Source organism: Salmo trutta, chromosome 14 (assembly GCF_901001165.1).
Source record: "Salmo trutta chromosome 14, fSalTru1.1, whole genome shotgun sequence".
Classification (NCBI taxonomy): Eukaryota; Metazoa; Chordata; class Actinopteri; order Salmoniformes; family Salmonidae; genus Salmo; species Salmo trutta.
The window spans coordinates 12,454,981-12,472,346 of record NC_042970.1 but is presented as its reverse complement, the minus strand read 5'-3'; the positions used below and the strand labels follow the sequence as shown (position 1 = coordinate 12,472,346).

Genomic DNA, 17,366 nt, shown 5'->3' with positions numbered 1-17,366 from the left:
TGTTTATGTGTAACTTAGTCTTGGACATTACCCCTAAATATACTACCATAGATTGGTTAGAGCCTGTAAGTAAGCATTTCACTGTAAGGTCTACCTACACCTGTTGTATTCAGCGCACGTGACAAATTAACTTTGATTTGATTTGATTTAGAAGTAGGTTATACTAAACAGCTGTTGCAAAAGAGACAGTAGCTGGGGGATGGAGGTGTGGATTCATCCAAGATATCTATTCTGTGGTGTGTTCTATCTATCTATAGATATCTATTCTGTGGTGTGTTCTATCAATATATAGATATCTCCTCTGTTGTGTTTTCTATCAATCTATAGATATCTATTCTGTGGTGTGTTCTATCAATATATAGATATCTCCTCTGTTGTGTTTTCTATCAATCTATAGATATCTCCCATGTGGTGTGTTCAATCAATCTATAGATATCTCCCCTGAGGTGTGTTCAGTCAATCCATATAAATCTGTCTGATTATGGGCTTGAGATGAGCCGGCTCAGTTCCACAGGCACCCCTCCAGATGGGGCATGTTATGTCCATAACACAATATGACAGTTGATCTGAACTGCAGTGATCTTGACAGCATGAAGATGAAGAGGAAGACATGGTAGTTAACCCAATGAGTCCCACTGTCGCGACGGCTTGATTTAGGGCTGCTAACCCTTTTTAAACACTGTCTGTTTGAGCTGTAGACTTTTGAGTTGATTAACCGGGGCTGAGCTAGAGCAGTGTTTGTGAGATAAGGGCACATCCCAAAGGGGCCCGGGGCCCGGGTTCGAGTCTTTCTTTTACAAAAGGTCTGTAGAGACAGAATGGTTTTAGCTACAAAATATTAAAATGTATCTATTAAAAGCTGAGACTCTCACAAACACCCACGTGTAACATGTTTTGCTCTATGATGCTCACAAGCTACACAAGTGTCATTAGAAGTTAAGGGGTTCTTCTACGTGGAAGATCATAGGAAATCCTAGGACATAGTGTCTATAATACTGTAATAAGCTTATATAGTTGCTGTCACAAACTACAAACTTCACAAAACTGTCACTGACTAGTTGGATATTCATTTCCCACTGAGCAAACAATTTATGTGCTTACAGCATTTATATAAATTCATTTTTATCAGGTTTTTTCTCTGGGGACCTTATTATTTTTTAAATGGCATATGTCAATAGCACTCATGAATACAACTGATTATGTCAAAGTTGTATTCTACTTGTAGCCTTGGTTGTCCTGAAAATAACATGGTAAAACACTTCTTTGTGAGGCTAAATATAAGTGCTGGGTACGCAGATAAATGAAAGTCAGATAAATGAAAGGCTGATTTTATCCGAGGTCTGGTTTTAAGGATTACTGAAATCATTAACTCCGTATGAACTGTCACATCACGTATGTAGACAATGCAAAGAGAAACTCCAGGGAAATGATTCAGGACAGCCATGAAGACTCTCATCCACCTCTACCTGCACCAGGAGGATACAAGTAGAAATTCATGTTTTGATTTCATATGCATGAACTGAATCTCACTTCTACTGCGCCATATATGGTAAAATAGCTGCAGAACGGCAGTTTTTCAATATCCAGTGCTTCTTCCTTCACTTTATTACCATTCTGTATTCTACTGACCTACTTGATAGCCCACATACAGTAACAGAGCTGTAGGCTAAGCAGCTCAGAATGATGGTCCCACGCCTATGCTCTCGGCATCATCAATGCTCTTTGCACTACATCCTTCTATTCCTGCAGTAATAGTCAGAGTTCAATTGAAAAAAACTGTTAGTTACATAACACTTTGACTGCAGGGGTCCTGCTTGTTTGTGTGGGATGGCACAGGGTTGATTGGCGCTGGAAGGGTGTACTTTCCCTGCTGTGACGACTCCCTTCGAGGTTTGGCCATTTTGAATTTGTCAAGTCTGTTCTTTTAAAAAGCCTGTTTGTGACTAAGCAGAAAACATATGTGTAAAAGGAGTCAACTGACAAAAAATCAAGATCATTGGTGGCTATAAAGAGAAATTAACATTGCCAAGGTCTCTCTACATTATCATGCTTCTTGGGGGGAGAGATACTCAGTTGAGAGATTTCATGCTACATAATATCCTCTGTAAGAGTGTCATTGGCAGTGCTTGACTTGGGCAGGAGCTCAACGAAGCTGAGTACCGGCACCTCAAAGTTTCCACTGTTGAGCTCTCTTCTAGAATATTAGATCAAAAGTATTGTGGAGCTCCGGCACCTGAATATAAACAGTACCGGCACCCAAAATGAGTACCGACAACTATTTCAGTCCAAGTCGAACACTGGTCATTGGAAATGTGTTGCTGCCCTGTAAACTGCCCTGCAGCATGAGCTCAGCTGGGTGGCTGTGATATCATCACTCTGGCCCAGGGCTGGGTGGATTAGACCTTTAATGGGACTAATATGGAAGAAATGTCCCTTCTGCGCCAAACTAGTAACACACCCTCCCTAAACCTACAGTGGCTGTGGCAGAGAAAGACAAAGGTTCAGGAATGATCCTATATATACTGTCGGAGTTTAGCTTTTCACTCAGAATTGAGTGTTTAAATTGCAGTTTTTTCTGTGTTTTGTATCATATTGTACAACAGCTAATGAAACTAACACTGTAAACGTGATGTGATTAGTGTTATTCCCTGATAGTTGCTGGTTAAAAATACTATCTACACAGGACTTTCTAATCAGCAAGTTTGCATGGTCGGCAGTTTCGGCCTTCCATGGTGACATCACCATGCAGTAAATTGGTTAAGAGATGGGTAAGTTGACAACGTCACGAAAATGATGTGCATGCTTTGCTGGGGCAGAAGCCCTTGAGTTGTTGTGATTCCGGATGACCAGATCGCTACCAACAATGATAACAAACTGTATTGTGGGGAATCTTTCAAGCTCTCACAGTCTCACTTCAGAATTAGATATTCATCCATGTTTCTCAAATGTCAAATTTCAAAGTTGTTCCCAATGTCACATGTTTTTAAGGTTCAGTTTAGGCATTAACTCCACATTTTTAAGGTTAGAGTTAAGTTTAGGCATTAACTCAGAATTCTGAATTAACTCCGAATGGTTAAGGTAAGAGCTAATGTTTTTTGTACTTTTTATTTTTTCTTTAACCTTTATTTAACTAGGCAAGTCAGTTAAAAACACATTCTTAATTTACAATGACAGCCTAAAGTTTGGGATAGGCTTAAAACAAAAATGGCAAAAACAGCTTTCTATTACTGGATTTGAACATGTAACCTTTGGCACCAGCAGCAGGTGCATACACCCATCCTCCATAACCAATGCAAAATTGAAACCTATTTGAAGGTAACAGCACTCACTGTTGCCCCTGGTGGCCGGTTTCCATGTCATTTCCCGACGTCCTCAGACATGGATGGATGTCAAATACTGACTTGTATCATGGGTGACCTGGTTGTTTTAATCAATAGCTAATTTGATAACTGCTTCTACAGTATATGGCTCAGTAGTGGAAGACCATGGTATAACAGCTAAATGGATGACAAGTGGGGAAAGTATAGCTGCAACTCTCACTTTTATGATTGACTCCTCTTGCTTTCACAAGATAGCAATTTCAGCCAACCTATTGTATCCCACACATGCACGCATACTGTGTACACACACAAACATACACACACGCACACACACACACACATTCCTTCAGGAGATTGGCTGCTGCATAGCTGCCGTAATTGTATTAGATTGTATGACGGATTGAAGAGTGAGCTTGACTAGCTTGAGTGAAAGAGGAACAATGTGATTAGTAGCGATCTGTTCTGGGAAACGGAAGGGCTGGCTCCCAGGCTTATCCCAGGCTGTTATCCAGGTGGCTGTAATGCTAACACTGGGACCCAGCTTTGGACGGGTGACCTAGTGATACACTTTGTCCTGTCCTGTCTAAAACACTGACCACTGAGCCTCTAGGCATGTCACCTCTTCCCCTCTTTGGACATCGATGTCTCATCAGGTTTGTCTAGTCCACAGCCCAGGGAACAAAGACAGGGAGTTATTTGAATGTTCTATTTACAGTATTGTGAATAATTCAGAAAGTAACCTACACATATCATACATGCAATCATATACACAATACACTCCATTGCCTCCAACTTTGTGCAGGCAAAAAAACTAAGAGAATTATTGTATTAATCCTATTATAGCCATTTTCGGTTAGTGAACATATGGAATATTAATCAGACTCTAGATCCAGTTTCATCATTTTGAGCTTTATCTGTTAAATCCTCATCATGGTAATTAGAACAAAGGATTGCAATGATCCTATTACAATAATATTAAAACATAAATAACATGATCATTTCTAGATAAAAATATAATAATGATGGAAAACATTCAAAATATGTGAAACACACCATACGTGCTTCTTTCTTCTCAACCAGCTCATTTTCCAATCACTCAAGGTGGTGATCGTCATGAGACAGAGATGTTAAAGGGAAGGAGGACACTGATGCCTCTCTGCTGGAGGCCATGTTATAAGATAAATCAGAGCTTTGAGCTTTCTGTCATGGAGACTCTCAAACCACTGTCTTCTCACTGGGGGCCTTTAGTCATATGGAAGATGAGCCACAGTGTTGTGTTGCTGCTCCCTCTTGTCCCCACACGTCTGCCTGTCTGTCTGTGTTTGTGTGTGTGTGTGTGTGTGTGTGTGTGTGTGTGTGTGTGGGGGGGGGGGGGGGTGACTGTGTGTGTTTGACTGTCTGGATCTGTTTGTGTGTGTGTGTGTGTGTGTGTGTGTGTGTGTGTGTGCGTGTGTGTGTGTGTGTGTGTTTGTGTGACTGTCTGTTTCTGTTTCTGTTTCTGAGTCTGATTGTGCATCTGTGAGTGTGTTTACGCACACCCCTGTCTCTGCACCCCTGTTTCTGTCCCCCTGTCTCTGCCCCCCTGTTTCTGCCCCTGTCTGATAAGCTCCAATCTGACAGACCCAGGACACACAGCACAGGAAGTGGCAGTGGAAATGTGGAATCTGGGACTCTGATCTAAATTTAACAGATATATGAGGACAGGACTGTTATATAAAGCTTGTTCTCCTTCTTCCAACATTCTTAGAAAAAAGGGTTCCAAAAGGGTTCTTCTGCTGTCCCCATAGAAGAACCCTTTTTGGTTCCAGGAAAACACCTTTTTGGTTCCAGGTAGAACCATGTTGGGTTCCATGTAGAACCCTCTGTGGAAAGGGTTCTACATGGAACCTAAAACAGTTATACTTGGAAACAAAAGGGATCGACCTAGAACCAACAATGGTTCTTCAAAGGGTTCTCCTATGGGGACAGCCGGAGAACCCTTTTAAGTTCTAGACAGTACCTTATTTTCTAAGAGTGTAGTGGTCAGCTGTAGTGCAGTGGTTCTCAAATAGTTTGGCCTCGGGACCCAAATTCGACCAGGCTGTTTTAGTCGCCACCCAATATTTGCATCGCGGATGCAATCTGGAAAGCTATTTTTAATGCTATATTGAAAGAAAATGTAGAAATGTATATGACAAGGGAACAACATTCCCACCTTTTCCATCGTCAAAAATTAATTTTCCCCATATTGTTATTGAAGAATGTTAGTAAGCACACTGATTTGAGACCACAAAATCTGTTAATTTCTGTATATAAGGAGCTATTTGTAATTTCACAATGTTCAATCTAGTTTATCTTAAAGATGATTGATTGTTTGTAGATCCAGCACATTAAAACCGCAATCTGAACATCCCCTAACAACAGTTTTTCTTTTCACATTTGACTATTCAGTTGAGTTTTTGCCTCTGAATTGAAACAAGAGTGAATCAATGGCATTACAAGACTGAGGTTCAACATAAAGATATAATGCATAAGCGTGCAGGCTATACTAAACTTGAAATGCCCTCAACTTTGGATAGTAAGACTCAGCCCTGAATGGTAAGGGCTCTGCAACTAGCAATTAAAAATGAATTTAGCCTTTTTGTATTTTAGGCAGAACATTTAGAATAGCCCGAAAAGGGCTTCTTGGTAGCTAGTTATGAGGTCGGGAGATTGGGAACCTATCTGGGATAGCTAAAGACAACTTAAGCTAAGTGCCTAGTTGTATTACAGAGAAAAACAACCACAAAAAAATAAAATAAATAGTATATTTTTACATGACAAATCTGAGGGGGCACGTGCCCCTGTACACCCTATCTGCATGCCGCCTCTGCAGCTTGGCATGTCACACAAAAAATATGAGTCACTGTGTGTGTGTGTGTGTGTGTGTGTGTGTGTGTGTGTGTGTGTGTGTGTGTGTGTGTGTGTGTGTGTAGGTGTGCGTGTGGGTGTGTGTGTGTAGGTGTGCGTGTGGGTGTGTGTGTACGTGCGTGCGTGTGTGCATGCATGTGTGTGTTCATGTGCATGTACGCTTGTGTATGAGCACGCTCATGTGTATGTGTGTGTGTGCATGTCAGTGTGTGTGTGTGTATTGGGGTGACATGTGTGTGGAATGTGTGTGTGACAGAGAGATTAAATAAGAGAGAAAAAGAGAGAGGTTGCAAACATCCTGTTACAATATATTCAACCCTCCTTTTTAGCTTTTCCATTGGCTTGTTTTGTGTACAGCATCCTCTGACCCCCACTCACACACTCTCTCCAACGCAGCATGTGGGTCTTCAGTTGTATTCTACATCATAGGTTTATCCCATTGCAGTGGTTAGCAGTTGGTATGGAACACTGACATATGCACGACTGCTTAGTGGAATTATCCTGGCTTTGCGTGAAAGAGGAAATCTGCAGTTGGGTAAGAAAATAACCGTCCTCTCTATTTAAGTCTGTCTAGCCTTTTTCAGATCAGATTCATATTACTGTTTTACAATTTTACACATGTAATTTTAGTATTATGGCAAAAATAGTCCTCTTTTACCTCCACTCCTGTCTGGTTCTAGGTCTCTGTGTGATTACTCCACTCCTGTCTGGTTCTAGGTCCCTGTGTGATTACTCCACTCCTGTCTGGTTCTAGGTCTCTGTGTGATTACTCCACTCCTGTCTGGTTCTAGGTCTCTGTGTGATTACTCCACTCCTGTCTGGTTCTAGGTCTCTTTGTGATTACTCCACTCCTGTCTGGTTCTAGGTCTCTGTGTGTCATAACAGGAGATATCTCTATGCTTTCCTTGTCAATCTAACATCTTGGTGTGTAGTGTGCTCTGTAGATATGGGCTGCATTCTACTAGATGTCATAATAATCTGTGGCAAGATTCAGAGGTACAGTGGGTTCGTAAATGTTGATAAACAAACACTGTCACGTTGACAAGTTTAGACCAAATCAGCAGACTATAGGCTAGCAGAGTATGTTTAATCAATCAATAAGGCCCGAGTAGGTGTACCAAGGGCTGGTCTTTATGCACGACGCAATGCGGAGTGCCTGAATACAACCCTTAGCCGTGGTATATTAGCCACATTTCACAAACTCTTGAGGTGCCTTATTGCTATTATAAACTGGTTACCAATGTAATTAGAGCAGTAAAAATACATGTTTTGTCATACCCTTGGTATACGGTCTGATATACCACGGCTGTTAGCAAATCAGCATTCAGGGCTCGAACTACCCAGTTTATGAGGAAGTCTGTATGGGCCCTGTGTAGGAGACTTGTCACTCCATTGTCATTAATGTCAAATCGATTCATGTTCATCAATGTGTGTGTTTGCGTGGTGTGTGTGTGTACGTGCGTGCATGCGCATGTGCAGATGTGTACGTGTGTGTGAGTTTCTGTGTGTGTGTCTGTATCTGTGAGTTTCTCTGTGTGTGTGTGTGTGTGTGTGTGTGTGTGTGTGTGTGTGTGTGTGTGTGTGTGCGCATGTCCACATGCATTAGTTCATACAGTGTGTGTGTGTGTGTGGCAACATCTGCTACTCTCCTACTATGCCTACATTACATGTGTAAATGCAGGCCTTACTAGTCGTACCTCCAGGTTGTTCAAGGCACTGGCCTGTTGTGGTTATCTCCACGCCGATGATTACTGAATGGGTCATCTGGAACAGAGACACGGAGCCATGTGTTGTGCAGCAGGGCAAATAGGACTAAATCAACTACAGGTCCAATTATATATTACATTGAGTATCTTATAGTGATTGCCTCTGGCCATCTAATGTGCAGCTGCAGCAGAACACGTCAACAAGTCCCCCACGACACAGATATCTGCTGCTGTTTTCTATTGTTGTGATATGAGGGTGGTAGACAGGGGCTGGGTGTTGATGGGGAGGCCATGGTTACCATAGCACAGGGTTGAGTCCATAATGTCTATAATGTCTATACTGTACATCCCATCACGTATATCTTTTTATATTCCGGACTCCGTCATTGCTCGTCCTAATATTTATATATTTCTTAATTCCATTATTTTACTTTTAGATGTGTGTGTATTATTGTGAATTGTTAGATATTACTGCACTGTTGGAGCTAGAAGCACAAGCATTTCGCTACACCCGCAATAACATCTGATAAATATGTGTACGCAACCTATACAATTTGATTTTAAGATGTAGCATGAACCAGGGACATGGCCAGACGATGAGTTGGGGAGGGGTGGGGTGCTGCTGGCACTACCTTAAAGGGCCAGCAGTCCTGCTGCGTGTGCCAAACGATGTCAGTCTGTAACGATGTCAGTCTGTCACTGACTCTCCCAGCATGCAGTTCACTGGAGGGAAAAGAGGAATGATGGAATATGTTTTTGGCAATGCTGCTCCAACCGAAATGATGAGAATTATAATATTAACACAATTCTATTTTATTTGACGTGACTTTCATGACACTCAATTCAAGTACCCACGTCCCCACGCATTCCCGAGCCTCTATTGAAATCATCTTTGACACGACATACAGTGAATCTATAGACAGTAACCCACTCTCTTTCTCTGTGTGTCAGACAGACAGCCTGGTAGGTACACCTGTTATCCAGTATAGTGTAGAACAGTTGTTGCAAGAAGCATGCCATTTTCCGTCTCCTACGGATTGCAAGAATATGATCCACAGTATATTTTGTATGAGATAGACAAATGCACGTGTTCTCCCTAGTCTCACATGAAGAAGGACCACACACATGAAGCTCTACAACACCCCTCAATTTGTTTCTGATTGATTCCATATGATATGTTCAGTAACCTAACTACTGATACTTGATGTTCAGGAAAGGCAGATGTCGGATCTTAACATAATCCCTCTGTTGTCGTAGAAATTGACCTGCTGCATCAGGAAATTCAAATGAGCCTCGTGAGTTCCTGAAAATGAGCAGCTCTCTTTCTCTCCACTCGGAGGCAGTCAAGTCATTGGGATCTGGGCTTGGTATCAAAATAATGTTCTCTCTTGCTCAAACGCTATAGGCCTAGGTCCTAGTTCTACACCCTTCAAATGCTCAAAACTGTATCTGAAATGCAGCCATACACATCAACAGCCATGGTTTTATATAGCTTAATAACACAAGATTGATATTGGTCTCCACTAGCAATCAGGACCACTGCCTTCAGAATTAGGACCACTGCCTTCAGAATTAGGACCACTGCCTTCAGAATTAGGACCACTGCCTTCAGAATTAGGACCACTGCCTTCAGAGTGCACATATAGGCGTACCATGTCGGTGTGAGTTCAATTCTAACCCACGCCCTTCTGTAACAAATAACTCAATACCCAGATTGACCTGATTTATTTGCACATTTCAAATATGGACAGTCCAGGGATATTTTACCCCCGATCCTGATAAGAAATGACCATACCAGACACTTTTGGATAACATAAATAGATAACAAATAACAGTAGGCTACACCAACATTAGTTTCCATTCATACAAGGTATCTGGTAAATTGCCAGAGTAGATTTGCCATGGTGAACAAAGAAATACTACTGCACAGAATACTTGTCTCTTAGCCTGTTATAAAAGGACTAAGTTGTTCCGATTGCAATACCATACAGAGGGAGAACTAATCTTGAAATACTTTGGTTGCAAGCAGGACTAATGTTAATATGTCATTTCGTAAAGCTGTCAAGATGTTAATGCATTTGCTACTGTCCAAAGACAATTTTGTTGCGCTGAGACACTTTCTCTGATGTATAAATTATCAGACTTTTCTGTTAACTTCTTGAAAACATTTAAATAATTGCAATTAACTTGTTGGGCATAATGTAGGCTCAGTCTGGATACTAGATCACCCAGCATTCACTCGGAGCTGGAGCGCGCTGCTAAGATCACTGCGCTATAACAATGCTCGAGAAACCACAAAGAGTACAAATGATACATAGACGTGTCGTTTTTATTGTTTTGTTTTAACCCTTCCCCAAACAATAACCCTAACCTTAAGCACTGGGAATTAATGCCAAAACTGTTAACCTTTGACTTGTTTATGTTTTAACCCTGTAACCACACAGAATTAACCCTGTAACTACGCGGAATTAACCCTGTAACCATGCGGAATTAACCCTGTAACCACGTGGAATGAATGCGTCAAAAATAGACATTCGTCCATGAGTCAAAGGGCAGTGGGACGAATTCGAAGATATGTCGACTCTGGGGTCAGTGGCTTTTAACCGCATGACCACACAGGCACTAAGGCAACCAAAATAATTGATTCTGCCTATTGCTTGCATTCAACATATAATAAAACAATTGATAAAAAAATAAAAACATAACGAAAAATACATTTACCCCCTACATATATGTCAGTTCATTATAATCCACATATGAATTCGCACGAGACTCTTTGTAGCTTGCACGTAGCCTACAGAAGGTATGGTACTGCCAGTGACAGCTGGTGTAGGCCGGCATTGTAAATAAGAATTTGTTCTTAACTGACTTGCCTAGTTAAATAAAGGTTACATTGAAAAAAATAACTAAATAAAATAAAAACTGCGTTGTATACAAACCCCTAACGCAGGATTATTTTCCTCCTATGACGAAATTCTATATTATCTGTCACGTTATTCTTAGTTATATGTACATATCTAACTCAATTTCCTCATACCCCTGCATATCGACTCGGTACTGGTACCACGTGTATATTGCTAAGTTGTCATTACTCATTGTGTATTTATTATGACTTTTATTAATTGACTTTTCTATTATTTCTCTAATTTCTTTCTCTCTGCATTGTTGGGAAGGGCCCGTAAGTAAGCATTTCACTGTTAGTCTACACCTGTTGTTTACAAAGCATGTGATCAACAAAAATTGCTTTGATTTGAAAGGGGTCATATTAAGATCTGACATTTGTAGTCAAGAAAACACCATGAAAAACACAACCATTTAGAATCAATCAACTATAGCATGGTAATAGTTTGGATACTTTCACTTGGTCTTATCCACATGTAAACAAATGCTGAAATAATGTAATTTTTGTAATTATTTTTCTTTCAGAAAACCATGAGCGGCGGTGTGAACATCAAGACCATATCCCAGGCCCAACCAGGCTCAGGTCTGGTCTCTGGTATCCCCCTTCCCCGGAGGATAACCCCCCTCTCCAAACTGGACCCCAAACATCAGGGGGGCAGCGCCCTATCTAACCCCACAGCACAGTTTCAACTCAGCACCAAAATGCATCCCTCCTACTCTTCATCATCTTCATCCTTTTCAAATGAGCTGCTGAGTGGTGCAGCTTTGAGGGGTGGTATCTGTCCCACTGGCTCCTCCTCCAGAGTCTCCTATGCCCCAGAGAGAGGCACCATCAGCCGGTCAGCCTACAGCAGCCCCCAGGTCCCCAAGAGACAGACACCACCACCACGCTCCAAGGACACCCTGGACCTCCGCAGCAGCAGTGCTCTATCCCAGAAGGCTTTTCGAGAACTTCACACCAGGAGAAACGCCAACGGGAACTGGGCCTCAGGCGGGGTTTGCCACAGCCGTCTGGACGACAATGGAGACGCGCAGGATGCCCTGTCGAGGCTCTCTGGTGGTGATCTCCACTCAGGCCAAAGCAGGCTCTCCAACACTAAAGCAGGGAACGGGAATCTGATCAGCGCTGTGTTGATGACCACCCGTCAGGAGCAGAGGGAGCCGAGGAACCTCTCCTGCCAAGGCATGGTCGCATCTAAAAAAGATATGTCCACCAACAAACATAGAGCGTCCCATCTGAGCCAGGGTGGTGGTACCAGGCAGACAGTCAGTGTGCCACGCAGAGGGAGTGAGCCAGCCCGTAGTAACATGGTCACTGTGGCACCTTTCAGGTTCAGGTGAGGGCACACTGATAGCATCAGCTCTACTTTAATGTATACTCACTGGGAGTATGTCTGGAATGCATTTAAGACAATCCACTGGGGACAGATGTCAATTCAACATCTGTTCCACTTTGGTTCAACATAATTTCATTGAAATGACATGGAAACAACGTTGAGTCAACCAGTGTGTGCCTAGTGGGAATACATTATTATATAGGCTATTATACATAGCAAAGATATTGTAATATTGTAGTGTAAAAATGTGTTATATGAATGTCACTGTTCTGTCAGTTAGCTCTATTTCCCTCACAATTGTATGGTGGTGTAAATTGATGGTCATGCTGTGCGTGTAGGTTGAATGTCCAGGATGATGATGCCTCTTCTCTGGAGGACCTGAGTGACTGCTCCTCAGACTCCATGGAGGTGTGCTGTGATGACCTGGGTGAGTCACATTCACTCGTTGTCTCACCACGTTCACTGTACAGTACTAGTATTAGGGTTGGCCTATTTAACTCAGGGACAAAGTATACTGCTGCTTGAGGATTAAAGAACAAACTGGTTTTGGATACCACATTCGATTCGACTTCCATTAAACATCTTGTAGACATCCTTTTTAACCAATTTAATGAAAATATGTCTGTGGGTTTACTGCCCCAGTCCTACACTAATGTGATTAAGGTGTTACACAAATATCCTCATCCAGGGTTTGGTACCAAATCTAGTCCTCCTGCTGTAGAAGGTTATCTGAGCAGGCTTTATGGGTATTTGTAATCGTTTTCAGACACTTATCTGTGTCTAAATCCGTCCTGACATACTGGCAAAAAGTATGTAGACATCTGCTTGTCGAACATCTCATTCCAAAATCAGGGCCATTAATATGGAGTTGGTCACCACTTTGCTGCTATAACAGCCTCCACTCTTCTGAGAAAAATGTGTCTGAAGTAACCAAATCCACAAATTTGAAGGGGTGTCCACATACTTTTGTATATACAGTGTATATATCCGCTCTGATCTGGAGCTCTCATCTAAGGCATCAAGGCCACATGTATGAAGAAACAGCCTTACATTTGGACATAATTTTGCATATACCAGGAATAGTAGAAAGTATGGTCAATTGTACTCTGGTATCCTTGAGGAAACATAAAACCATTGGAAAATGTTTCTAGACAATCTTTTTTTTTTGCTTGTGATCACAGGTTGAATTGGGATTTTGCAGGATGCAGGTGGTGGGATTGGTTCCAACTATGCTGTCCAATAATGTTGTATTTCCATGTTCATTTTCAACAGAAATCTATTCACATTTCACTCTATGGTTAGGATCAATTCTGTCCCCTGACCATGTTTTAAAACTTCTTCAGGATTGGTGGGTCCCCTGCGAGACGGTTGAGCTAACGTAGGCTAATGCGATTAGCATGAGGTTGTAAGTAACAAAAAAAATCCCAGGACATAGACATATCTGATATTGGCAGAAAGCTTAAATTATTGTTAATCTAACTGCACTGTCCAATTTACAGTAGCTATTACAGTAAAAGAATACCATGCTATTGTTTGAGGAGAATGCACAGTTTTGAACATGAAAATGTATTAATAAACAAATGAGGCACATTTGGGCAGTCTTGACACAATATTTTGAACAGAAATGCAATGGTTCATTGGATCAGTCTGAAACTTTGCACATACACTGCTGCCATCTAGTGGCCAAAATCTAAATTGCACCTGGGCTGGAATAATACATTATTGCCTTTCTCTTGCATTTCAAAGATAATGGTACAAAAAAAACATTTTTCTTTCTTTGTATTATCTTTTATCAGATCTAATGTGTTATATTCCCCTACAATCCTTTCACATTTCCACAAACTTCAAAGTGTTTCCTTTCAAATGGTACCAAGAATATGCATATCCTTGCTTCATTGCCTGAGTTACAGGCAGTTAGATTTGGGTATGTCATTTTAGGCAAAAATTGAAAAAAAGGGGACGATCCTTAAGAGTTCTTATCAGATGATTCAACCATGATAAGCCACTTTATATCACAGATGACACCCTATCATTTATTTTACAAACAGATCACTCCCTATCATTTATTTTACTAACAGATCACAGCCTGTCTTTTATTTTACTAACAGATCACACCCTATCTTTTATTTTACTAACAGATCACACCCTATCTTTTATTTTACTAACAGATCACAGCCTGTCTTTTATTTTACTAACAGATCACACCCTATCTTTAATTTTACAAACAGATCACACCCTATCTTTTATTTTACTAACAGATCACACCCTATCTTTTATTTTACTAACAGATCACACCCTATCTTTTATTTTAGTAACAGATCACACCCTATCTTTTATTTTACTAACAGATCACACCCTATCTTTTTGTCAGTTATGGCAACACAGAAAATTAGGACAAATTGACAAGCAGTTGTTTTTCAGTAAACAGGACAACATGCCAGGCAACTATGTACTGGTTGTTATAGTATTCCAGTGTTAATAGGCACCGCCCCTTTCACTAGTTCTCACTACAGTGACTGCCAACATACAGTACAGTAAACACTTCATTACTCCCCACCTGTTTTATACATCAGGACCTAGGATCTCCTCCAGCAGTATGTCACAACTGGATCTCACTGCTGCTGTTATATGAATACTGTTTTTCGTAAACGCACATGTGGGAAAATATGTTTTCCTGACTGTCAAAATCACTCTTAAATCCCATACAGCAGATGACTATTTCCAAAATGTTTCTACATCTCGGGAGTACACTTGCCGTGAAATGCATGTCAAAATTGTTTAAAAAGCCATTAGAAGATCTTGACTTTAAACTCCATTGTCTGTTTTATTCTTACCGGAGAATGTATTTGTTTTGCATCTTCAAATGTTGAATAGGAGCATAACGATTAATTTCACAGTGACATGTCTGTGAAAATGTTTAGTACCAAGTTTTCAGACTGCTGCGGGACATGAGGATTGGACATTGGAATAGTCATTCTGCCAAAAATATCAATTTGCAACCATCCCTGTCTACAACACACCACAATGTCAACCTACAGTATAACTAACATGGACCTACATTAAGAGGAGAATATGAAAGGAGAATACGAAAGTCACTCTGAGCCTGTAATGGAGAGAGAGGGGTCTAAGTGTTGCCCTGATTAGTACTGTTTAGGAACACCCAGCGTGCAGATAATGAGAAAAGGAACTCAGAAAACCACTTGCACTATGAAAGCCTTCTAAGTAGTTATAAAAGCCTTCTAAGTAGTTATAAAAGCCTTCTGAGTAGTTATAAAGTCTTTGAAGTGTCTCTTAATTATGGTGATGACTGAGAGATGCTGTGGGTGGCCCCTCACTATATTCTTCTGGGAGAGGCTGTGGTGGCCCCTCACTATATTCCTCTGGGAGAGGCTGTGGTGGCCCCTCACTATATTCTTCTGGGAGAGGCTGTGGGTGGCCCCTCACTGTATTCCTCTGGGAGAGGCTGTGGTGGCCCCTCACTATATTCTTCTGGGAGAGGCTGTGGTGGCCCCTCACTATATTCCTCTGGGAGAGGCTGTGGTGGCCCCTCACTATATTCTTCTGGGAGAGGCTGTGGTGGCCCCTCACTGTATTCCTCTGAGAGATGCTGTGGGTGGCCCCTCACTATTTTCCTCTGGGAGAGGCTGTGGTGGCCCCTCACTGTATTCCTCTGAGAGATGCTGTGGGTGGCCCCTCACTGTATTCCTCTGAGAGAGGATGTGGTGGCCCCTCACTGTATTCCTCTGAGAGAGGCTGTGGGTGGCCCTCACTATATTCCTCTGAGAGAGGCTGTGGTGGCCCCTCACTGTATTCCAGAGAAAGGCTGTGGGTGGCCCTGCACTATATTCCTCTGGGAGAGGCTGTGGTGGCCCCTCACTGTATTCCTCTGAGAGAGGGTGGTGGGAGGTTGAGTGGTTGAGGGGTCTTTAGGGCCGAATGGACAGATGCAGGACTGAGGGACCCAGTGATTTGATCTGGAACGCACTTTCGCCTCTTGTCAGAGAGTGCCTCTCGTCCCCTCAGGACAGCCCTGGGGGTCTCTTCCAACCCACCACTGTGTCTTAGACAGTATTGATAATGGGGTAAAGAGAGGTCCGCTCTCTATTGAGAGGATATATGTTTATTCCGTATTGAGAATGTACTCTGTGTGGCTTCGTCAGTGTAATCAGTATGTGGCTTCATAAGTGTAATCAAGTGTGTAGCTTCATCAAATCAAATTTTATTAGTCACATGTGCCGAATACAACAGGTGTAGACCTTACCGTGAAATGCTTACTTACAAGCCCTTAACCAACAAGAAACAGTGTAGAAATCGAAAAATATTTACTAAATAAACTAAAGTAAAAAATTTTTTTAAGTAACACAATAACGAGGCTATATAAACGGGTTACCGGTACCAAGGAACTTGAAACTCTCGTTGCTACAGCCCCGTCGATGTTAATGGGGGCTTGTTTGGCCCTCCTTTTCCTGTAGTCCTCGATCATCTCCTTTGTCTTGCTCACGTTGAGGGAGAGGTTGTTGTCCTGGCACCACACTGCCAGGTCTCTGACCTCCCGATAGGCCATCTCATCATTGTCGGGGATCAGGCCTACCACTGTTATTTTGTCAGGAAACTTAATGATGGTGTTGTAGTCATGCTTGGCCACTCAGTCGTGGGTGAACAGGGAGTACAGGAGGGGACTAAGCACGCTCCCCTGAGGGGCCCAGGTGTTGAGGATCAGTGTGGCAGATGTGTTGTTGCCTACCCTTACCACCTGGTTAAACCAGCTGATCTATGGCAGCCATATTGGAAACAACACCTGTGAACATTTTGAAATTGATGGTGGTATGTCCAGGAACAATATAATAGTATGATTTCTAGCACATAAAACACTCCCAGGTTAACAAAAGGAAGAAAGATAATCACTTTGGTGAGACCTGAAACGAGCAAGATAACTTAGTTTTCTTCGGCCTTCCCCTCCAGCATATTGAGCTCAGCAGGAATATACTAATATTCAGCATATGGGGAAAGTTGGGAGAAGAAATTGCACTCACATTACTATTCAGGTTTTTACAATATCCTGGACCCTGGGGCTCACATTCCACTCAGCACAATGATTTCATTAATGTTTGAAAGGAGTTGTATTTTTATGGTAGGACATCAAGGATCCTTCTGCTTTTCTTTGACACCACACAAACACACACACACACACACACACACACACACACACACAC

General features: G+C 41.9%; 1 protein-coding gene across 1 annotated transcript in view; it reads left to right on the top strand.

Annotated features, from left to right (window-relative positions):
* The first annotated feature begins 6,531 nt into the window (after positions 1-6,531).
* Positions 6,532-17,366, top strand: part of LOC115207406 (neuron navigator 1) — a 122,679-nt gene continuing 111,844 nt past the window's right edge. The window contains exons 1-3 of the mRNA XM_029774470.1: positions 6,532-6,744; positions 11,342-12,153; positions 12,492-12,580. Of these exons, the coding sequence (XP_029630330.1) occupies positions 6,685-6,744; positions 11,342-12,153; positions 12,492-12,580 (961 nt within the window). The 5' untranslated portion in view covers positions 6,532-6,684. The remainder of the gene's footprint in view (positions 6,745-11,341; positions 12,154-12,491; positions 12,581-17,366) is intronic.